The 24,712-nt window shown below is 38.2% G+C and overlaps 1 protein-coding gene across 3 annotated transcripts in view; it reads left to right on the top strand.

The window, feature by feature from the left end:
- The window catches only part of UNC80 (unc-80 homolog, NALCN channel complex subunit), a 232,901-nt gene that overhangs the window by 165,589 nt on the left and 42,600 nt on the right, over positions 1-24,712 (top strand). For all 3 annotated transcript variants that reach the window (XM_068543797.1, XM_068543795.1, XM_068543796.1), the window contains 12 exons: positions 1,637-1,780; positions 4,797-4,897; positions 5,904-5,990; positions 7,596-7,779; positions 9,668-9,762; positions 11,397-11,486; positions 12,227-12,328; positions 14,121-14,301; positions 15,515-15,783; positions 17,640-17,774; positions 20,332-20,470; positions 21,099-21,195. In XM_068543797.1, coding sequence (XP_068399898.1) covers positions 1,637-1,780; positions 4,797-4,897; positions 5,904-5,990; positions 7,596-7,779; positions 9,668-9,762; positions 11,397-11,486; positions 12,227-12,328; positions 14,121-14,301; positions 15,515-15,783; positions 17,640-17,774; positions 20,332-20,470; positions 21,099-21,195 — 1,624 coding nt within the window. The remainder of the gene's footprint in view (positions 1-1,636; positions 1,781-4,796; positions 4,898-5,903; positions 5,991-7,595; positions 7,780-9,667; positions 9,763-11,396; positions 11,487-12,226; positions 12,329-14,120; positions 14,302-15,514; positions 15,784-17,639; positions 17,775-20,331; positions 20,471-21,098; positions 21,196-24,712) is intronic.

Here is a 24,712-nt window from a genome sequence, read left to right as displayed (position 1 = left end):
CTTGTGTGTTTTGAAATGATTTTTATTTGATATGATTATCTCGCTTCATTACACTGTCTTCATTAAATAACCTGTCTCATGATCTTAAAGTTTAAAAATGTATATTAGTTGAGTGGTATTCTAAAAAAAATTGTTGATTTAATCCAGCAAATGTCCTTGATGAGTTGGTTCTATTTTAATTACATTACATGTCATCATATTGCTGAGGGTTCAATAAAACATCATTCTAGGCAGTTAACAGTTTTCAACACTGGCTACACATTACAATCAACCAGGGAGCTTTTAAAAATGCTCAGGTCACACCCAAGACCAAACCAGAATCTCTAAGGGTGGGACTCAAGCACCTCAATGTTTTTAAAATCTTCTCAGGTGATTCCAGTGCATAGCTAAGACTCAGTAGGATGCTTTAGGATGCTGTTCTGGAAAAATTTATCAAAGGAAGAACAAAGCTTGTGCCAGTCCTGTAATGAAATCTGATTCCGGGGGAGAAATGTGATACTCTTCAGTTCTAAGAATTTAAAAACTACGCTTCTCTAATGATAAATAACTGTCTGGGGACTCGCTCCTTCATGATTATACAGATTTCATCACGATTTATAAAGTCATCAAAAAGTTGTACAGAAACTAGTGGTTCTCAACCCTTCACTGCACAACCCTGGAAAACTTCAAAAATGACCAATGCTAATTAATCACAGCAGCCCAAGGCATATCTATATTTTTTCTAACACCTTTATTGAGATATAATTCACATACTAAAATTCACCCTTTTGAAGTGCATAATGCAGTGGTTGTTAGCATATTTGTAGAGTGTGCAACCATCAACGCTACTTAATTTTAGGATATTTTCATTATCCCCAAAAGAGACCCTATACCCATTAGTAGTCACGCCTCATCCACCACTCCCCCCAACCCCTGACAAGAAATAATCTACTTTCTATTTCTATGGATTTGCCTATTCTGCACATCTCATATGAATGGAATCATATAATATGTGGCCTTTTGTGACTGGGTCCTTTCACTCAGCATACTTTCAAGGTCGATCCATGCTGCCACATGTATCACTTCTTCATTCTTTCTTATTACAAGATAATGTTCCATTATATGGATACGCCACATTTTGTTTATCCGTTCACCAGTTAGAGTGGACTTTTGGGTTGTTTCCACCCTTTGGTTATTAAATTACACTCTTATGAACCATTATGTATAAGTTTTGTGAGGAAAACTGCCAAGCTATTTTCAAGTGTCTGCATCGTTTTACATTCCGACCAAAAATCATAAGGGTTCCAACTGTTCCACACCCTTGCATAGGCACAGTAATCTTGGAAATGAAGAGCAAAGTTGGAAAACTTAATTTCCCCATTTCAAAACTGACTACAGAGCTGCAGTAACCAAGATTGTGCAGTATGGACTTGAGGGTTGATAGACACATCAACGGACTAGATTGGAACCGGAAGTAAACCATTACATGTATGTTGATTTCAAGTTTGAAAAGGGTGCCATGAACCTTCAATGGGGGAAAGAATCGTCTTTCCAACAGATGATGCTGGCACAACTAGATATCTGCACAGAAAAAAAAAATGTTCCATAAGTAGGTCTTGAACTGAGAAAAGCACGCCGATTCTGTCTCCCTCTTCAGATGAGGAACACGCCGCCGAACACACGCCCAGCCCCCACGTGCCTCAGCCCCCTCAGGCTGTGTTCCCGGCATGCATCTGTGCAGCAGTGCTCCCCATTGTCCATCTGATGGAGGATGGTGAGGTGCGGGAAGATGGAGTAGCAGGTACAGTTGTGACTGGTCAGAACCGTCAGTAACTCTAATAAATACTGGAGGCGTTCATCTGATAAGGCGCAGTAGGGTGCCCTCGAAGACGTGAACCGCTGGCCACGTGTGGAGTTGTTTTATGGACATGCTATAATGACAGATTTGTAGTACGCTGAACTAACACTACCACTTTCTCCACCTTTTCCTCCCACAAACTTTATGACCAAGATATTGCACTTCAAATAGGCAGTTTTTTTCCAGGAGCGTTGTTTAGGACTGGAGAACAGACCAACCCTCATTTGGCCACGTAGAAATCAAATAGTGATTTTGGCCACCTTAGAAATCTTAGCCATTGGCTTGACATCATTAATGCCATCTTTCTCACTTGATTTCCTTTCCAGAGGTAATAAGTAAAGAAAATAATTGAAAAATGAAATGATAAACTAGGGGTAAAGACGAGTTACATTTGTCACAGGTAACAGGTTAATATTCTTGATGTTATTTTTTTTTTTTTAAAAAACCTTTATAACCCAATAATGACTTTTTTATACCCCAGTAGAGAAATGGACAAAGGATATAAACACACTCTAACAGCCAATTAAATCTGTAAATAACACTGTTGTTTACAACAACAGTGAAATCTTACATTTCATATAAAAAATTGCAAGGATTATTTTGAAAGAAATTATGCATAGCTGGTAAAGATTCAGAGAAAAGATTATCCTCACACCTTGCTGACGGCAGTAAAAATTTAATGCAAGCACTCTGAAACAGTTTCACGGTATGCACCATAAGCCTTAAAAGTGTGTACACCCTTTGACACAGATTTTGGTATCTAGCAATTTCCTAAGGCAGTAATGAGGGGTGAATTAAGGTTTACAGAGAACGCTGTACCTTGTACATTTTTAAAATAACAAATATTTCAAAAGAGTTTAAATGTCCAACAATAGGCAATTAGTTAATCATGGTACCCCATATGACAGCTTTCTGTGCACATTAGAAAAATATTAACTTAAAAGTGTTCAATTTATTGATAATTAAAAATGTGAGTACCAGAGAGTATCTTCTATATGATATTATTTAAAGATACATGTAAATATATATTTCATGTATATGAAAGAATATACTCCAAAATGTTTATAGTTGTTTTGGTGGTTGGTAGACTTATCAGTCTTATTCTCCTCTTTGTCTTTTTCTGTATTTCTCATGTTTTAAGCATTAAACTGCCGTACTTAGCAATTAGAATAAAAATAGTGTTATAAAGATAGTTTTGCAACCAATTTCAACTTAACAAAAACCCACATCTATTTTAATTATTTATAAAGATACATGAAAGCTAAAGCTTATATTTACATATCTCGTTAAATTATTTATATAGCTCAATTTTAATTGGATGGTTAGCTTCTGAAGCCAAAAAAAAAGTTGGTATAATTTATTTTAAATAGAGGCTGAAAAATAAATTTATGCTAAACTCTATATTCCTAGTTTAGAAAACTAAACTAAACCATTTAAACTGAAGATCATCTAATGCTTACCCACTACTCACTTTTACCCACCTGCTTTCTTAGCCTGGGCACTTCCAGGCAATCTTAGCCTGACCACTTTTCCCAAAGAAGTAGCACTTTCTTTCACATTAGGAATAATTATTTATTCCTAAGACACCCTCATTAGAAGTGGGAACCCTAACTGTTACTGGCTCAACTATGTCATCTTGCTGTGGGAGTTATTATTTAAAACATTCATGTGAACAATAAAAGGTCATGTCTAATTCATGTGCATTCTAAACAAAGCATATTTTCTAAACCAAATAATTACTTTAGGAATTTCTCCATACAATAAACAATGAAGTGGGACTTTAATAAATACCACTGTTAACATTAGGGTAATTTCTAAAACAAAGATTCATAAATGTATTCTTTTTTTATTAAAATGTAATTGACATATAACATTGTGTTAGTTTTAGGTATACAACATAAACATTTGATATATGTATGCATTACAAAATGATTACCACAATAAGTTTAGTTAACATCCATCACCATACATAGCTACAATTTTTTTTATGATGGGAACTTTTTTTTTTTTTAAATTTTTGGCTGCTTTGGGTCTTCGTGGCTGCACGCGGGGCTTTCTCTAGTTGCGGCGAGCGGGGGCTATTCTTCATTGTGGTGCACGGACATCTAATTGCGGTGGCTTCTCTTGTGGAGCACAGGCTCTAAGTGCGTGGGCTTCAGTAGTTGTGGCACACGGGCTCAGTAGTTGTGGCCCGTGGGCTCTAGAGTGCAAACTCAGTAGCTGTGGCGCTCGGGCTTAGTTGCTTCGCGGCATGTGGGGTCTTCCCGGAGCAGGGATTGAACCCATGTCCCCTGCACTGGCAGGCAGATTCTTAACCACTGCGCCACCAGGGAAGTCCTGATGAGGACTTTTAATAACTATTGTCTTAACAGCTTTCAAGTATACAATACAGTATTGTTAACGATAGTCACCATGCTGTACGTTACATCCCCAGGATTTATTTATCTTATAACTGTAAGTTTGTAACCTTTGACCACCTTCCCTCCCCCCAGTACCCACCCCCCCACCTCTGGTAACCAATCTGTCCTATGTATCTATGAGTTTGGGGTTTTCTTTCCACATGTAAGTGAGATCATACATTTTTCTTTCTCTGTCTGACTTCTTTCACTTTGCATAACATCCTCAAAGTCCATCCATATTGTCACAAATGGGAGGATTTCCTTTTTTATGGCTAAATGATATTCCATTGTATATCACAAATGCATTTTTAACAAAAACAATGCTAATATTTAAAGGGCATCCTATACTCTTTTGTCACATTTTCCTTATAGGCTAAAATGTTCAGAAACAACAACAAAAAGAACAGATACCTGCCTTTCAATAGGAAAAGAGTTCACAGAACTTCTGTAAGGCAAAATTTAAGAGAGACCTATTAAAGTTTAGTAAATTATTGGAATACTTTATCTAATAGATTTATCTCCATTTAAGATGAATATTCAATTTCCTTTCTCTTCTAAAGTGAGTGCTGTGGCCCAGCAAGTCTTATGGAATTGTCTAATTGAAGATCCATCAACAGTTCTTCGACATTTCCTGGAAAAACTGACCATCAGCAATAGACAAGTAAATTCCTCTTTCTTTACAGTGTAGCTATGTAGCTATGTGTGTGAACATGGTTAAAAACAAGCAGTGGACTTTACAGTGACATGCATGCAACACTGGTGTCCTCTGACACATAGCCGAGAAGTACTTTGGATGATGATAATGATGAACAAACTAAACTTGGCTGTTTTCTTTTGAATTTCTCCATTAACTGATGTCTCCGTATGTATATGGTACACTGCTAGTAATGACCCTAAGATACTGAAAGATTCTCAGTCGTTTAAACAAAGATTAAATTCAGTTTAATGTTTTCAGTGTTCGGTACATTTACTGAATTCTGACTGGCTGGTAGTATGTGGTGCAGGTAGTATTATTAGAGGATGTTGAAACTCTCCATTAATCAAAAAATCTAATTTATCAGGTCACGCTGTGAGAAGATTATGCCAAATAAAAGTCATTTTCTGAGCAATGGCAAAATACACTGATGATTACAAATTATTTCTTCATTTCTGTGTTATGGTCCTGTTCACTGGAAGATTAAGTTTCTGAAAGGAAGGTTAATTATAAACACCTCCATTTATCCTCTCTTGGCCCAGCTTTATCTCTTTGACTTGAAACGTAGGAAGCAGAACTATGAAGTTCAATAAACCTAGTTTGTTTAATGGTTTCTTAAGATAGAGCCTCCTCACATTTCCATCACACCTGGAAGCCACAGCAAATAGAGATGACTCAATGTACAGCTTTCCTGTGATTTGCCTGTGACCTATAGACACAGTCTAAACTTTTATTTAAAAATTTGACTATTGCTTAGTAATTTCATATATTAGCTTCCAGGAGACGATGTTACAGTTGGCTTAAATGCTATTTAACAAGTATCACACGTGCTATATTAAAATGCTGAACATAAGGGAAATCAACATGTGGGCAAAAGTTAGAAAAATCCCCCCACCTTGCTTTTCAAGAAGTTAATTTTATTTCCTACAGCATGGCAGCTGAATGAGACCTAGAAATTCTGTTGTTCTTTCAGGATGAGTTAATGTACATGCTGCGCAAACTTCTCCTGAATATTGGAGACTTTCCTGCTCAGACCTCTCACATCCTATTCAACTACTTGGTGAGTTTCACCTCCAGTAGGTTATAAATGTTCATTTCCAAGTAGGAAGCAACAATAAGAGAAAAGGATCCAAGGAGATTTTTTTTTTCAATAAATTCCCATTAATTATATGACTGAAGGTGAATCATGGTCAGCTGAATTCACCACTGTTTGTATGGGGAAGCCCCTCCTGGCACAATCCTTGGCATATGATGGGCACTCAATAAATGTCTCTTTCCTCTCTGTCTCCCTTTGGCATTATACAACTTCCTCACGTCGGTCCTTAATTTTAGTTTTCTGTTGAAAAAATGTATATGTCATTTTTTTAAAATTCTTTTTCTTTTAACACCTTTATTGGAGTATAATTGCTTTACAATGGTATGTTAGTTTCTGCTTTATAACAAAGTGAATCAGCTATACATATACATATATCCCCATATCCCCTCCCTCTTGCGTCTCCCTCCCACCCTCCCTATCCCACCCCGCTAGGTGGTCACAAAGCACCCAGCTGATCTCCCTGTGCTATGTGGCTGCTTCCCACTAGCCATCTATTTTACATTTGGTAGTGTGTATATGTCCATGCCACTCTCTCACTTCGTCCCAGCTTCCCGTTCCCCTTCCCCTTCCCCATGTCCTCAAGTCCATTCCTTATGACTGCGTCTTTATTCCTGTCCTGCCCCTAGGTTCTTCAGAACCTTTTTTTTTTTTTTTTTTTTTTTAGATTCCACCTATGTGTGATAGCATACAGTATTTGTTTTTCTCTTTCTGACTTACTTCACTCTGTATGACAGTCTCTAGGTCCATCCAGCTCACTACAAATAACTCAATTTCGTTTCTTTTTATGGCTGAGTAATATTCCATTGTATATATGTGCCATATCTTTATCCATTCATCTGTTGATGGACATTTAGGTTGCTTCCATGTCCTGGCTATTGTAAATGTGCTGCAATGAACATTGTGGTACATGACTCTTTTTGATTATGGTTTTCTCAGGGTATGCTAACACATATATATGGAATCTAAAAAAAAAAAAAATGGTTCTGATGAACCTAGGGGCAGGACAGGAATAAAGACGCAGATGTAGAGAATGGACTTGAGGACATGGGGAGGGGGAAGGGTAAGCTGGGATGAAGTGAGAGAGTAGCATTGACATATATACACTAGCAAATGTAAAATAGATAGCTAGTGGGAAGCAGCTGCATCACACAGGGAGATCAGCTCCGTGCTTTGTGATTACCTAGAGGGGTGGGATAGGGAGGGTGGGAGGGAGATGCAAGAGGGAGGGGATATGGGGATATACGTAGACATATAGCTGATTCACTTTGCTATACAGCAGAAACTAACACAACATTGTAAAACAGGTGTACTCCAGTAAAGATGTTAAAAAAAAAAAATAGCAGTAAGTATTTTAGTGATAACATAAAAATATATGGTAACCTGTTCAGGCCAGTTTTCCAATTATCCCTTCTCCTGCTTACTGCCACTGAAAGTGTTAGAGAAGCATTTGAATAGAGAATTCAAAGGCAAAAAAACAATATTTAATTAAGAAAATGAAAAGCCAAGGAAATGAGAATGTAAGCTCAGAATTACTGTGACTTTGTGACCACTTCCTGTTCTGGCTTATAGGTGGGATTAATCATGTACTTTGTGCGGACCCCCTGCGAGTGGGGGATGGATGCCATTTCAGCCACTCTGACTTTCCTGTGGGAGGTGGTCGGTTACGTAGAAGGCCTGTTCTTCAAGGATCTGAAGCAGACCATGAAGAAGGAGCAATGTGAGGTCAAGCTCCTGGTGACCGCTTCAATGCCAGGTACTGCTTTTGGAAGACATAACTTTTTTAGGAGTATAAATAACCCTTTTACAGACCAAGTGTCTCTTTCATTCATGAGAAAATTTTCTGACCCTGGGATTGAGTGCTTCAAAGAATTTTTGTTGAATACAATCTGAAGAAATACAATAGACCCTTTAAAAGTCAGCAATTGCCAGATGAAAAGGGAGACATCAGAACTGAGATCCGCGTGAATCAGTACTTGAAGGACTGCCAAGGTTAAAGATTTATTTAAGTCTATTGCAGAGGGCCAGCTGAACTGAGAGCCTTTTTGAATGAATTTTTGGCACTGCAAGGAGAATAATATTGTTTGCATGGCAGGGACCCCAGGCTTCTGTAAACTCACTGAGAGATGGCTTTATGAAAAATTGGAAAAGGGAAAAGCAGGAAGGAGAATTACAAGAAAACATGCAGTGTGATATAAACTCTAGATACAATTCCTTTTCACTTTGGATAGCTTGCCTTTCTTGGAGATAAAATTTTGCCAAGCCTTTATCCTTGTGCAATGTCTAAGAAAATGTGAGATAATACATGTATTGAAATAAAAAGACAAAATTATATATAAATAAGAACGCAGGTTCTGGCAGCAAAGAGACCTATGTTAAAATCAGAGCACTGGGCTTCCCTAGTGGCGCAGTGGTTGAGACTCTGCCTGCCAATGCAGGGGACACGGGTTCGAGCCCTGGTCTGGGAAGATCCCACGTGCCGTGGAGCAACTGGGCCCGTGAGCCACAGCTACTGAGCCTGCACGTCTGGAGCCTGTGCTCTGCAACAAGAGAGGCCGCGATGGTGAGAGGCCCGCGCACCGCGATGAAGAGTGGCCCCCCGCTTGCCGCAACTGGAGAAAGCCCTCGCACAGAAACGAAGACCCAACACAGCCAAAAATAAAAATAAATAAATAAATAAAAAAATAAAAATTAAAAAAAAAAAAGAACCCTCCTCGAAATGGAGTGATTAAAAAAAAAAAAAATCAGAGCACTGCCATTTATCATCTGTATAATTAATATTAGCTATGAAAAAGTACATCACTTTTAAAGCTTTCTTTACACGTACAATGGGAGTATGATTCATACTTCGTAATTGTGAGGAATAAATGAGTTTAGGTTTGTAAAATACTAGCTTCCATACCTGACACATGGTAAGCATTCAGTAAGTGGTAACGGTATATTTATGTGTCTATAGGTTACTCAGCAAAGAGATCAGCTTTCATTACAGCAAAGAAACATATTGTCAGGCATATACTTGAAAACAACTCATTATAAATCAAGGTATATCATAATGTTCACTGTCTCACCAGCCAAGCAGAATACAGAAAACGTAAATTTAAACTACCTTTCAGGTACTTGTTTAGCTTTTGCTAATAGCTCTGTTTGTATCTTCTCAACCATTATTACCTCATCATCTCATTTAAAATAAAGGAATAGATTATTTGTTGGAATGCTTACGGTTTGAATTCTGACTCTTCCACTAAATAAATGTGTCTTTGACTAAGTTACTTGTAAGTTCTTATTTATAAGAATAAGTTCTCTCTGTTTCTTCATTTGTAATGTGAAAATAATAATACCCATATCATAGGGTTGCTATGAGATTTAAATATGATTATGCACATAAAACCATTTAAAAGTATGGGGAACTCCATAAACGGTAGCTATGATTTTTAAATGATAAGTAAACATACTTAAAATATATATTTAACTAGAAACAAAGGAGTGCAGTTAGTACAATGCACAGCTCACATTAAACCGTCACCAGTAGTAATCATCATAATAATAAAAACATCAGCTTATTGATAATATTTTAATAATTTGTGCTTTATCTATAAACTTTCTTATAGTAGAAGTCAGTTTGTTATGATTTTTACCTTCTGTAGGTACCAAAACCTTGGTAGTTCATGGACAGAATGAGTGTGATATCCCAACCCAGTTACCGGTCCATGAAGATACTCAATTTGAAGCCCTGTTAAAGGTAGGGATGACTTTTGACAGAAGTGATTTTTTTTTTTAATGCACAATGGCTATGGCCACTTCACTGATCATCCAGTTTTGAATTAAATGGCCTTTCTCTATCTTCAAATGAATATATGCATTTATTTACCTCTTCTAGAATCTGCCCCACTCTTGTGTACTTCCTCTATTTCCTTGCATAATTTTCCCCACATGGATGTAGGCAAGATCATGCCGGCTCCCTCTCAGCTACAGCAGCCACGTGACACTCCTCTTGAGATGCTGTGAATCCTGCTTAGGAGTATCCTGGCATCACTTGTGGCAGTTCTGGAGCCTCCCTGGGTTTGCACGCCAAGGGCACTGGGACAAACTCTAGGGATCAGGTGACAGTCCATGCCAGAGACGCTTTTTGTGGCATCGAGTTGAACAATACACAGTCTTGATTTGCCACTGACAGAAATGATTGGAGAGGCAGAAAATATATACCTTAGAATAAACTAAGTGAATCAAGAAAGTATTTTTAATGGTTATGACAATTACGCCCCTTAAGAGATATGCAGTCCATTGTTCCTCATGCCTGTAGGGTTGTTAAGGGAAAGTAGTAAGTACACTCGTGCAGTGATTCCCTGTTTATCTGGAACCCAAACTTTTGGCCCAGAAAAGACCTCTGAGAAATTCAGTTTTGCCAAGCCTGTGTATTTTATTTCAGTAGAAAGGGTTGTTAAGCCTCCTCCAGGCCTCACTCCTTCATCTCCAGAGAGTCTCTCAGGCCCAGTCAAGCAAACTTCAACAGCCTCTTCATCTTCCTACTCACTTTGGATGGTAGGATAGCGTGAAGGCAGAGAGTGAGTTCAAACCCCCGCTCCACCACAACCAGTGTTATCTAAATAAGTCAAACGACGGGCTCTCTCTAGTCTCAGTTTCTTTTTCAGCAGTGCTCGATTATTAGTGCAGGTTATACAAGTTCTCTACATTGAAAGCATTGAGCATAGAATATAGTAGATAATAAGCGCTCAATCACTGTGGTTCATATTATTCTTAATGTTGCTACTAAACATGCTTTCTTCCTGATATTGAGACCAGTAGATGCCACTGTGCCTTCACAGTTCATCACTCAAGTCTACATTTTAATTGTACCTCTTTTAGCTCTATGAGAACAGTGCAGACAGTTTGTATTACACTATCAGTCTTTTTTTAAATTGAGATATAGTTGATGTGTAATATTATATACATTTCAGGTATACAGCATAGTGACTCACAATTTTTAAAGGTCATATTCCATTTATAGTTATTCTAAAATATTAGCTATGTTCTGTGTTGTACAATATAACCTTGTAGCTTATTTATTTTATGCATAGTAGTTTGCACGTCTTAATCCCCTACCCCTATCTTGCACTACCTTACACAATCAGTCTTTATGCTGTCATTTTTTTGGATAGCTGTGTGCATGTAAATGTTCATATATATGTGTGTGTATATAATATATATACGTATATATATGCACACATATAATATATAAAATGTGTGTAAGATATAAATACATATGTATTCCTTATAGGAAGTTACCTGGTTTTATGACATTTTTATCTTTCAGCTTACTGTTTGGCTCATAATATGATCTCAATAAATGTTTGTTAAAAATTGCTGTTGTTCTAGGAGTGTCTGGAGTTTTTTAATATCCCAGAATCCCAGTCTACACATTACTTTCTCATGGATAAGCGATGGAACCTTATCCACTACAATAAGGTGAGACTGCAGTGATGACGTTCATGGAGGGCTGTGTCAAAAGCCCCTTATGCCTTTCCCGAGGGCAGCTTCGCTCCGGGGGGCGTCGCTGTTTAGAGGTGAGGCGTATGGCCGCTGGGTTCACACCACCTCACTGATGATGTATTAGCTTTGGACTGGCCACTTTACCTTTGTACCCTTCAGTTTCCTTGTCTGTAAAGGGCAGGTGATGATAGTAGCTACTTTAGGGTCGTTGTAAGAATTAAAGGAGATAAGTAAGGCACTTCGTCACTCATCATTATTACATCTAGATGAACATTTAAGTTGCCCGTATTGTAAGTACACGTGTTTATTTGGAATGTTAATGTTGTTCTCGTGCTGCTTTCTACTACATTAAGCATGACTGTGGTAACGTGACCTAATGAACAAAGGAAACCGCAGGAAGGCCACTGACATCACTTTACAGGGCTTTTCTTTTCTTCTTCAGAATGGGTTTTAGTAAATGGCCTCTGGCTCCTTTGCTCCTGAAAGAGCATCCTGGACTTTGGAAAGCATACTCGGCCTGGGGAGATTGAAGCTTTCCCAAGGAGGGTGTTTATCTTCCCTAGGATTTTGTAGAATTGGGGAGCATAAAGTAGTAAGAATCTAAACCATCAGAAAATACATAACTTATGTTTGTCTGATCTTTGGGGAAAGAGGAAATGAGAGTCAGAGTTTAATTATTTGAACTCTCTTTTTGTCTTTGTGTAATCCCACCACAGACCTATGTTCGGGATATTTACCCTTTTAGGAGATCCGTGTCTCCACAGCTGAACCTTGTACATATGCATCCAGAGAAAGGACAGGAGCTCATTCAGAAACAGGTGCCTGACCACCACAGTTTTATTCTATTTTGTCATGTCATTGGGATAGATGATCTGTAAACGGTTGCCAGCCCTGAGATTCTGTGATTCTGTTATGATCTTCTCTAGAGAGAGAATGATGGGCCCTTGGTCAATAGATAGTTCCCCAAAATAGTGTGTTAACTAAGTTTTATAAATTGGATGAATAATGTAAAGGTATTAAGAAACACTCCCTTGGAGAATGCTACGAGAAATCATAAGGGTATAAATAGCAGAAATCTTCTAATTTATTTACCTACTAGTTTCTAAGTTTGGATTTTCACTCCACATTTTTGTAAAGCAGGATTGGAAGTACACATAGTGTAGCTATAAGAAGGTTGGCCCAGAAATTTATGCTAGCTGGAAAACAATAAAAGGGGTCAATGTAGTGTGCCTGAAAAAGGCCCTGCACCAAGGTCCAGAGATTTGGACTCAGTCCCAGCTCTGCCACTGACCAGTGATCTGACCTTGGACATGTTACTAACTTCTCTTAAAATAGGAGGAAACAGAATCAAGCAGCGGTACTTAGATTTAAGATTGAAGAACAGAATAATGCTTACACATCTCATCATAAATCAGACTTTGAGTTTAAGGAAATTCACTATTTTGCAAGCGAAATATAGCTGTAGTACACAATTCTAATAATGATACAATTTTAATGTGTTCTATGTGTTCTATTCATTTATTTTTAATAAAATGTTGAAACAAGAAACTATTATTTCAATTTTTCTGCACATAGTGAGGATGCTATTCAAAAATATCTTCAGGAGATGGCATAGAATCCGACCACTTAAGTAATTAAAAACATAGTTAGTATTAACTACCTAAATTGCATTTAGAAGAAAGAAAACAGTGAATGTATTACAAAGTGTGAGGTGTTGGGCAAAACTATAAGACCTTAAATATAAATAATTTCTAAAACAATTCCCCACAAATTATCCCAGCCTCTGATTTTGGCAGCAAAATAATGAAAACCATAATCAATAACCGCACTTCACGAGTGTGTTTTTTTAATCATGTTTAAGAACACGTTTTAAGAGAATAACATAAAACGGGGCCCTTGCTCTATTTATACTCCAAGTTGGGATCTTAAGACTTCTTTCTAATTTCCTCAGGGAGATAATAATAGACAGACCTGTGGTTCTGGCTCTGAAGTTTCCTCAACAGCTGCTCACTGCTTATCAACTTCCTAGTCACATCCCCCTGCCCACTGATCAGCAACAGAAAAGGCGCTAAGAGAAGGACCGAAAGACCCATGTTCACGTCATCTAAACTCAGGGCTAAAGGGCCACCAATCTAGGTCCTATTAGCTTTTGTTCCAAGATAGGTTTTTCCTGATACCTATTTCAGTCTTTAAGAGGCAAACCCAGAAACAGCGTAAGGCATCAGTAGAAATGATAGAAGCAATTGGAACTGACTGGCTCCTGTTGGAGAAGGTCTTCTATGTTATGACATCCAAACAGATGGGCTGTATTTAATACTGAACTGTTCTTGACAATGCTTGCCTTGTGCTTCTCCTGTAGCTGGCAAACTCCATAAGAAACACTTCCTTCTGTAGAACAGACAGAAGCAGAAAGTGAGAGTCAATTAAGTATTGTTTGCTCTTTCTATGTGGTAAAGAAAAAATATTTCTCTCTCACTTCACTTCCCCCATCTTTCAATTTTTAATCAGCCCGGCTTGCCATTGAAGTTTTCACTTCAGTTTCTTCACTCTTGGTAATTTCAGAGTTGCCAATTCTACTTTTCATCTGCTCCTGCCTTTGTCTGCCGGTAGGTATTCACTCGGAAGCTGGAGGAAGTGGGGAGGGTTTTGTTTCTCATCTCCCTCACCCAGAAGATCCCCACAGCCCACAAGCAGTCCCACGTCTCCATGCTCCAGGAAGACCTCCTCCGACTGCCCTCATTCCCTCGAAGTGCTATTGATGCGGAGTTTTCACTCTTCAGCGATCCTCAAGGTATCGAGAAAGAAGCATTTCCTCTCTTAGGCTTCTTCTCCTGCCCTTCTTTTGTCCTCAGCTAGAGGACATCTCTATCTTAATCGGCAGACAGTTCTCTAAGCTAGTGGCTCTCAGCTCTTGAGTGGGCACCAGAATCACCTAGAGAACTTGATAAAACACAGATTGCTGGGTCCCACCCTCCAGCCCCGAGTTTCTGATTCAGTAGCTCTGGAATGGGGCTTGGGAACTTGCATTTCTGACAGGCTCCCAGGTGAGGCTGGTGCTTCTGTTCCAAGGACCAAATCCTGAGACCACTGCTCTAAGCTCATCGTAAGCAATTGAAGGAAGTATTATGATATTGTTAGGAGAGTACTTGACTAAGTGAAGAACAGGTATTTATATGAAATTCAAGAGGAGGCAAAACGAATCCACAGTGACAGAAATCAGAACAGTAGTTACCTCTGGACTGGGGGGAATGGATTTCCCAGAAAGGGGTATGAGAGAACTTTCTCAGGTGATGAAAATGGTCTATATATTGATTGGCGTGTTGGTTACGTGAGTGGGTATTTTTGTCAAAATTCATTGAATTCTACATTTATGATCTGTACCTTTTACTCTATCTAAATTATACCTTCTTAATTAGGAACTCTGGAGTCAGGGCCCAGTAATCTGTGTTTTTACAAGACCTCCAGGTGGTTTTGATGCCCTAGGAAGCTTGAGAACCATTATTCAAATTGAGAGAGAGAGAGAGACTGAGACAGAGAGATTGAAAGAGACCCATTTTGAAACCACACTTTGTTACTCAGTTATTAATTTGGGACAGTTTACTTAAATCAGCATCCCTATGCTCTACATCTTCATCCAGAAGCTCCAGAGAAATAGTAGACAGAGCTCTAGTCTGACCATGAGTTCAAAGACCAAGAACAAGTCCCAGCCCTGCCATTTTCTTGATAACTTATTTTTCTCAAAGCCACAGCTTATGCAGCAGCAACACACTGCACCTGCCTGCCCTGTCTTGCCCACAGAGTTGAATCAAAGAGGTGATGAAGAGAGTACTTGGAGGGCTAGGAGGTGTCAGAGCAATGGATGCAATATTGTTCTGGGAAGCGTATCAGCAGTAGATCTTCGTGTCCCTGAGCTGGAAACAGCAGCGCCCTGGGGTTTGATTGCCCTCCACACTGACAGGATTGGCGTGGGGCTAATTCTATCTCTGCTGTTTCATGTTTCACAGCTGGGAAGGAGCTGTTTGGCCTCGACACTCTTCAGAAAAGCTTGTGGATCCAGCTCCTGGAGGAGATGTTCCTGGGCATGCCGAGCGAGTTTCCCTGGGGAGATGAAATCATGCTTTTCCTCAACGTTTTTAACGGGGCTCTGATCCTGCACCCAGAAGACAGTGCCCTGCTCAGGCAGTACGCGGCCACGGTCATCAACAGTGCTGTGCACTTCAATCACCTCTTCTCCCTCAGCGGCTACCAGTGGATTCTGCCCACCATGCTGCAGGTGCACAGGCTCTCCTCTCCTGCCCAGGGAACAGGTCAACAAGATCTGTACCAAAACTTTTAATGATGGTATTATCTTCTTTTATGATCTCAGAAGGCACCAAATGAAACCCCTCTAGAAACTTCCAAAAGGTCATAATATTCCATTCTATTCTGAGATCTCCCAGACCTGGGCTGTGCTTTCCCATTTCTTCTGGACCAGTGGTTCTGAAAGTGCAACCTCTAGAGCAGTAGCTGCAGAAGCATCCGCATCCCCTGGGGATTTGTTAGAAATGCACATTCTTGGGTTCCATCCCAGTGCTACTTAATCAGAAACTCTGGAGTCAGGGCCCAGTAATCTGTGTTTGTACAAGACCTCCAGGTGGTTTTGATGCCCTAGGAAGCTTGAGAACCATTATTCAAATGTATGGCAAGCGTTCAGTTGATGTTTCTCCCAAGAGAGTCTCCAACCTCTGTCTGAATAGAGATTTTCATTGCCATTAAATTTGGTACGACAAGGTTGGAGGAGGTGAATGTAGCAGGAAGAGTGTTCACTTACTCATGTCTAATGTGTACGTGGCTACAGTTAGGAGTACTGAATAAAGTTCAGAAGGGGCCTGGGGGGCTCATCCTAGTTCTCATTTTTATGAAAATTTTAATAGAATTATGGAAGTAATACATGCTTGTGTAAAGTGGCATTTGCTCAACCTACAGGGGCAAGAAATTGACTTTTAATATCATCAAGGGCTCTCTGTCCTATTTTTAGATAGTTGGAATTTCCTCTATAAGTTAAAATAATTATCAAAAACAATAAATGCTCATTATAAAATTCAAAAGATAAAGAAAAGTTTAAAGAAGAAAATAAAGATCACCGATAATCCTCCTCCTAGATAACCATCATTTACACACCTTGAAAATCTTGGTACTCTCTCCTACTTTTTCTAAAACAAGTTGAATCATACCATATATTCAAGTTTGTTACCTACCTTTTTTAATGTGACACTAAGAATATTGTGGGAATTTTCCCTGTAGCACTATATAGCATCTTTTAAAAAATAACTGATAGGGGCTTCCCTGGTGGCGCAGTGGTTGAGAATCTGCCTGCCAATGCAGGGGACACGGGTTCGAGCCCTGGTCTGGGAGGATCCCACATGCCGCAGAGCAACTAGGCCCGTGAGCCACAATTACTGAGCCTGCGCGTCTGGAGAGGCCGCGATAATGAGAGGCCCCGCGCACCGCGATGAAGAGTGGCCCCCACTTGCCACAACTAGAGAAAGCCCTCGCACAGAAACGAAGACCCAACACAGCCATAAATAAATAAAATAGTGTTTAAATAAATAAAAATAAAAATAAAAAGCCAGCTTGTATATCACCTGCTCTTTTAAAAAAAATAAATAAATAACTGATAGTATTCTGTCGAATGCATATACATAATACACTTAACCCCAATTTATGAATAATTTATAAGTTGTTTCAAATTTTCTACTATTTTAAGCAACCTTGCAGCAGTCATTATTGTATATGTATCTTTGTACATTTGTCTAACTGTTTTCTTAAGAAAAATCACTAGTCACAAACTTCCCAAGAAAAAAGTATATTTATATTTTTAGAATTAAATATAAATATACTTATATATATATGAGTATATAAGTATACTTATATAAGTATATAAATATAAAACATATTTATATTTTTAGGATTTCTATGTATATTGCCAGATTTCTCTCAAGAAGGTATATACCATTTTACACTCCCCTCCATCAGTTTATGAAATTAGTCATTTCCGTCCATGCTTCCCATGGCTATGAGTTTTAAAAGCAAACACAACTCTAGTAGGCTGTTAAGGAATTTTCTGAATATGGTGACGTTTTTCCATAGGTGTACTCTGACTATGAAAGCAATCCCCAGTTGCGTCAAGCCATTGAATTCGCCTGCCATCAGTTCTACATTCTACACCGGAAGCCCTTTGTGCTCCAGTTGTTTGCAAGTGTGGCCCCTCTCCTGGAGTTTCCTGTGAGTAAGCTCTGTGGAAATAAAGGAAGACCAACCCAATGAGGAAAGCAAAGTCTCCTTATTCAGGGCTCACTACAGCCAGGGACTCCTGGGCTGGTTACTGCAGATGGTAGATCAGAGTTCTATATTTATGTACGGCCTGGTCATTGTCCATTGGCATAATCAGTCTCTCAGCTCTCTTCATGCAAGCAATGGGATATAAATTCCAAAAATTATTTCTCTTTCAACAAGAAAATCTTCTCTCTTCAACATTTCTCTTCAACCCTCATTTCGGCCCCTAGGATGTAAATAGATCCACTCTCTGGTTTTTTATACTCAGTTAATGAAAGGATGGAAAATGGAAAATGATAAAAGGAAGAGCTCCTGATTCTCATTTTTTTCTATCACTCTCTAGCACTTACCCTGCTTTATTTTTATTTTTCTGCAGAGCATTTATACCATATCACATGTAATATATGTATTTGTTTCACTCATGTGTATCTTTACCACACCCCACAATAGAATTTGAGCTCCGTTAAAACGAGACATTTGTCTGGTTTTTGCTTGCCTTTTGCTTGGTTTTAGTTGTTGTTTTGTTTGTTTGTCTTTGTTTTTGTTTTGCTATGACTGCAGTGCACAAAATGGTGCCTGGCACATAATAGGAATTTAATGAGGTTTTTTTTAAAATTAATTTTTATTGGAGTATAGTTGCTTTACAATGTTGTGTTAGTTTCTGTTGTAGAGCAAAGTGAATCAGCTGTATGTATACATATATCCCCTCTTTTTTGGATTTCCTTCCCATTTAGGTCACCACAGAGCACTGAGTAGAGTTCCCTGTGCTATATAGTAGATTCTCATTAGTTATCTATTTTATACATAGTAGTGTATATATGCCGATCCCAATCTCCCAAGTCATCCCACCACCCCCCCTTCCCCCTTGGTATCCATACATTTGTTCTCTACATCTGTGTCTTTATTTCTGCTTTGCAAATAAGATCATCTATACCATTTTTCTAGATTCCACATACATGCATTAATATACGATATTTGTTTTTCTCTTTCTGACTTACTTCACTTAGTATGATAATCTCTAGGTCCATCCATGTTGCTGCAAATGGCATTATTTCATTCTTTTTATGGCTGAGTAATATTCCATTGTATATATATACCACGTCTTCTTTATTCATTCCTTTGTCGATGGACATTTAGGTTGCTTCCATGTCCTGGCTATTGTAAATAGTGCTGCAATGAACATTGGGGTGCATGTATCTTTTTGAATTAGAGTTTTCTCCTGGATAATCCCAGGAGGATTTGTTGTTTTAATGAATGAATCAAAGTCATTTTACAGAGATTTGAGATGGTAAGTATCTCCATTCTGGAGACAGATTATCAAATAAGACCTGTAAAATTCCCAGGGTTGTCAAAAAATTCATCTGTTTCTCAAACATATTTGACGTATTCAACTAATCCATTATGGAAATTTGGGGGGGAATGCTGAGTCCCACTATCATAGACCAGATAAAACATAGGCATGAACTTTACTGGCAGTTCACATGTTGCTGTATTTTTATGAGTTTCCACAAATATCTCTTTTGTACTAGATTAGCATTTAATAGATCCCTTAAAAGTCAGGTGTTCACTCCATACAGTAGCATGGTTGGATGCAGAATTCTGTAAGCTGAATACTGCCTAGATATTGTTATCAATGGCAGTGTTTATGAAACTTGTATTCCTGATCAAACCATGTTAGTACTGATGTAGGAATTAATAAAGTAAAATGGCTTTTCTTTTGTTTTTAATTGAAGTATGGTTGATTTACAATGTTGTGTTAATTTCTGCTGTACAGCAAAATGATTCAGTTATACATATAGATATATACATCTTTTTTATATTTTTTTCCATTATGGTTTATCACAGGATATTGAATATAGTTCCCTATGCTATACAGTAGGACCTTGTTGTTTATCCATTCTATATATAATAGTTTGCATCTGCTAATCCCAAACTCCCAATCCATCCCCCTTCACCCCCCTTGGCAACCACAATTCTGTTCTGTGTCTGTGAGTCTATTTCATAGATAAGTTCATTTGTGTCATACTTTAGATTCCACATATAAGTGATATCATATGGTATTTGTCTTTCTAACTTCACTTAGTATGATAATCTCTAGGTCCATCCATGTTGCTGCAAATGGCATCATTTCATTCTTTTTATGGCTGAGTAGGATTCCATTGTATATATATACCACATCTTCTTTATCCATTCATCTGTCGATGGACATTTAGGTTGTTTCCATGTTTTGGCTACTGTGAATAGGGATGCTATGAACATATGGGTGCATGTGTCATTTTGAGTTAGAGTTTCCTCTGGGTATATGCCCAGGAGTGGGATTGCTGGATCATACGGCAACTCTATTTTTAGTTTTTTTTAGGAACCTCCATTCTGTTTTCCACAGTGGCTGCACCAACTTATATTCCCACCAACAGGGTATGAGGGTTCCCTTTTCTCCACACCCTCTCCAGAATTTGTTATTTGTAGACTTTTTAATGATGGACTAAAATGGCTTTTCTTTGTACAGGACGCTGCCAATACTGGCTCCAGCAAAGGCGTGTCAGCTCAGTGCCTGTTTGACTTGCTGCAGTCGCTGGAGGGGGAGACCACTGACATCCTAGACATCTTAGAGCTGGTCAAAGCTGAGAAGCCTCTTAAGTCATTAGGTAAAAGCAAAACTTGCCTTGACATTCTTTTTCTTTTTGTAATCTTTCTTTTTTTAAACAACCTTATACTGAATATTTTGAACTAAATCAAAACAGCAAAAATAAGTGGAACGGTGCTATAAATGAAATGAGTACATTTTCCTATCTCCTGTTTTTCTTAAATTTCTTGTAAATCTTAAAATGTAAAGGATTCTCTGCCATGAAAATCGTATTAAAAGGGGGGCTCAATAGACCACTGTAGTTTTCAGAAAACTGGGTTTTCCTGGGCAATTCTAAGTGAATAACCCTTTAAGACAAGCTTTTATTATCATGGAATGTGTACAATTAGAGGTATTCAAAGATGAAGTCTCATGTCTTACCTTAGAGCGTCCAAATATCCTTCTATTAGATGAGTTTTTTTAAACTACCAAATAAAAGCACTTTTATTTGTCATCTGATTATTCAAAAATAGAACAGAATTTTTAGTCCCTTTAGATGAGGATATTAAGTGTTCACAGTTTAGGAATAAAGTCTAACAAAGAAATGCCTACAAAATATAACTGGAAAGAAAGTGTTAGGAGTAATAAATTCTTCTTTATCCCTGGTGGAATCCACTCTGATTGTGTGCCTTGACCTTCTGTCCCTTCAGATTTCTGCTATGGAAACGAAGACCTGACTTTCTCTATAAGTGAAGCCATTAAGCTCTGTGTTACTGTGGCGGCATATGCTCCTGAGTCATTCAGAAGGTAACTGCAGCCTTTTATTCTGTGCCTTGTAATAAGTAAGTATGGCAAAGGAAATAAAATTGAGTGACTACAAAGGTTATGTTTGCTAATATTAGCCTGTAATGTTCTGGCAAGTACGTTTTCAAAAACTAAATTTAGGGAACTTGTCATAGCAGAGGTTATGAAAAATATAGTAAATCTTCATCAACATGAAATCCCCTAATTTGGAAATTGTGAAGTGGCTAACTTGTTTTAATCTTGTTTAGGAAATATCCTCACATATAACAGAAATTAATAGCAAATAAAATTTCAGAAAAGACATTTAAGCTATTTAAGAAAACTCCTTTCAAGGAGCAATAAGAACTTCTGTCACACAAAGAGCAGGAAGAGAAATCTTGCCTGTCATTTTGCCAAGTGCAAGGAATCCAAAGGACTCACCATGGAGAGTGTTATTTCCAGTTCTAGGATGTTGGCTCTGATCTGATTTTATTTACGTATATATATAATATGTGAAATGAAAATCAGTCTCATCTCTCTATTAAAATAGGTATACTAAAGGCAGAGACAATAATTCAAATGAATTATGGATAGCCCCTTTTTATGTAATCTACTGCTTAAAGATAAGAGCTGCATTCCTTCCAAATGTTCCATAATTCTGGCTTAACCAACCCTATGGCCTTCCCTCCTCTTCCTCAGTTCAACATTAGGAAATCTCTCCCTCTTAATTTCTCAATCTACTTTGATTTTTTCTTGTAATATCTAACCCATAAACAAAGCATTAGATTGTATTCTACCATATTCTTAGTATATGTGATGTACCTTCCAATGCCCAATATAGTGCTGTAGTCCATAGATGATATAACAATATAAATTTATAAAATGAGTGAATCAGATAACAGCCAACTGTTTCCATGTTCCTATTTCTCTCATTTGTGATTCTTCTTGCATAGGCCTTTGTGGTAAGAAAATAGTTTGAAAATAAAAATATGAATTAGTCATAAACGTATCACAGTTTTTGCCTCAACTTTCTTTCTTTTGAGAGAAGGATGGGCTAATAAATTATTCCAGGGTATTGCTCCTCTGTTAAGACTGCCAGATCTAGGTAGGTTATCACCTTTCTGATGTAAATTCAAAGAACTGAGACTACAAACTCCTGTCACACAAGGAATAAAATATAAATCTTATCTGAGTGTTCTCTCAACTCAAGGATGCTGGCTCTGATCTAACCCAGAGTCACCCACATTGGTCCTACCTCCTCGGACCAGCTGTTGATCTCATGTGCTCAGGGTGAGTTGTGACTCTGACTCAGGTTTGAAGTGAAAGGGAAGGTGACTAGTGAGTCTCCTGGTGAAGCAAACAGAGAACTAGCACTTGTCCGTTCATACCAGTCCAGTTCTAACCTAATAGTCAAGCCTATCCTGAAGCATCTATAGATCAGGTGATTTATGGAACACTAGATAGAGATGTATATCTGATCTGAAAGTAAAGCATAGTGATCTACTTGGGATGTAAAGATTGCTTGGGGCTTACAGATTTCCACATTACTTAAAATTCTTAATTCTGTCTGTTTGATCAAATCTCCTTATCAATTTCTCGTATTCCTCCTTAAATCTACTTCTGGTTTTCAATTAGTGTAGAAAAATATTGACCCAACTATTGCAACTCTACTATTTTAACCCAGTGGATATTTTGACCCCAAGGATATTTTGACTATGACTTTATAAATACAAACATCTTAATCATAATTATACCTATAAATTTTCATTAAGGGATTATTTTCTAATTTATTTATGCCAGTTTAATTCCTCAATCAGTCATTTTATGTTGCAAATAAGCCACTTTCAACTTTTCATTTTTATTTTATCAAAGTTCTTTTCATTGAAATTATTTTCTTTCTATGTAAAATTTATAATAAAGTTTACATTCATTGATTAAGTTTTGGGGGAGGACTTATTTTACCTTGGTCTGTATCAAACTTTGCTTATTAGAGTTTCTGTCATTTTGAGCTTTTGTGTTTCAGGTTTTGATCATTACTGCATAGTTTCCCCAAGTCAAATTTCAATAGCGCCCATAAGATGTAGTTTCTTAATGTAGAATAAACATCTGAAGCAAGATGTTTATTAAATAACAAATTCTGCTCAGTGGTATTTTAACAATTGTCAGTTTTATTTTATGTCAAAAATTCTTTCAGAATAGTTATTATGAATTGGATAAAAGACTGGGAATTTGTACTTTTAAAGTAATCAATGAAAAAAGCAGGAGACAGCTGGTCAGATATTCCCAGACTGTTTTATTATTCAGGATTAATCTTAGAGTGTAATACCATTATATAATATTCTTCCATCAGTTTGTTCATTATGTACTATCTCCTCACACACCGCTGGGACAGAGAGAGCAAATGGTAGGGTCAGATCATCCCGCTGACAAGCAGGGTGACCTCCGCCCCATCTCCACAGTGCATTTCCCAGTCCCCCCACTGCAAATAATCTCTCCTTTCTGGTCCCAGAGCAATTTATTTTGAAGTTTTCCCTTATGAAATCTGTTGCTCAGCCATCTCGAGGCGCTGAGCCAAGTCACCTTACCTCTCCTGCACTCTTACCAACCAAGTTTGTAAACATAAGGAGCCACCTGAAGAAAATGCATACAGTTTATTCTTACCACAGCCTCTGGTGTAAATCTCTGCTCTCCTTGCCTGAGCTGAATATCATAGCCATCTTGAGGGTCCTCTTTATCCTTTCTCAGAAACTCCTGAAACGGTGTCAGTCATAAGAGGTTTGAGGAAGGAGTTGAGGTTTCTGGAAGGATCCAGTGAAGAGTGACTTCTTTCTTGCCCATGTTCTAAATAAATGAAGGAAGGCAAGGAGGAAGGCAGAAGGGAGGTTGAAATATCACCTTTACTACTGAGAAAGATTAAGTAGGGGAATCAGGCTTGAAACAGGACTGCCCTGAGAACTCACAGCAGAGGATAGAAGCCCTGTTGGCAGGCTTTTCCAGGAAAAGGAAAAGAGCTGAGCTGATTTTGCCCAGTATGTCTGTATCAATTTGCCCCTCAAGTAAGTCTTTGTCTTCTGCAGAACAGAATGAGTAAAAGGGCAAAGAGGAACTGGGATTGATATGGACTGAACTCTCTCTGCTGGAAGGAAACATGAGGAATAAGTAAAAAATGCCACCCCCATCCCCAACATTCCCACCTTATTTTGTCTTAAGCAGTGGGGATTAAACACTATGCCCCTGGTCAACCCTGCCTCAGGAGGGCAAATCTACCCTCTCTCAGGACGGTCCTCATCCTCCTTTCCTTGGGCTCCTCCTACAAAATCACAGCTCCATAAAAGGTTCAGAAATGGATCAAAACCTTGCATTAACTTAACTCCAAGTCCACTCGATTCCTAAGTGTCAAAATACCCCCTCTTCTATTTTCCACTCCAAGCATATCCAGTACCACGTTATTAGGGTGTATCAGAGATTCTGCTGTGTGGTTAAGTGATAACATGAAGACACTGCAATGATAAAATGGATAAAGGTTCTCTAATATTAAAAT

Source organism: Eschrichtius robustus, chromosome 5 (assembly GCF_028021215.1).
Source record: "Eschrichtius robustus isolate mEscRob2 chromosome 5, mEscRob2.pri, whole genome shotgun sequence".
Classification (NCBI taxonomy): domain Eukaryota; kingdom Metazoa; phylum Chordata; class Mammalia; order Artiodactyla; family Eschrichtiidae; genus Eschrichtius; species Eschrichtius robustus.
The sequence above is the reverse complement of the archived record's forward strand: the minus strand, read 5'-3'. Positions and strand labels throughout refer to the sequence as shown.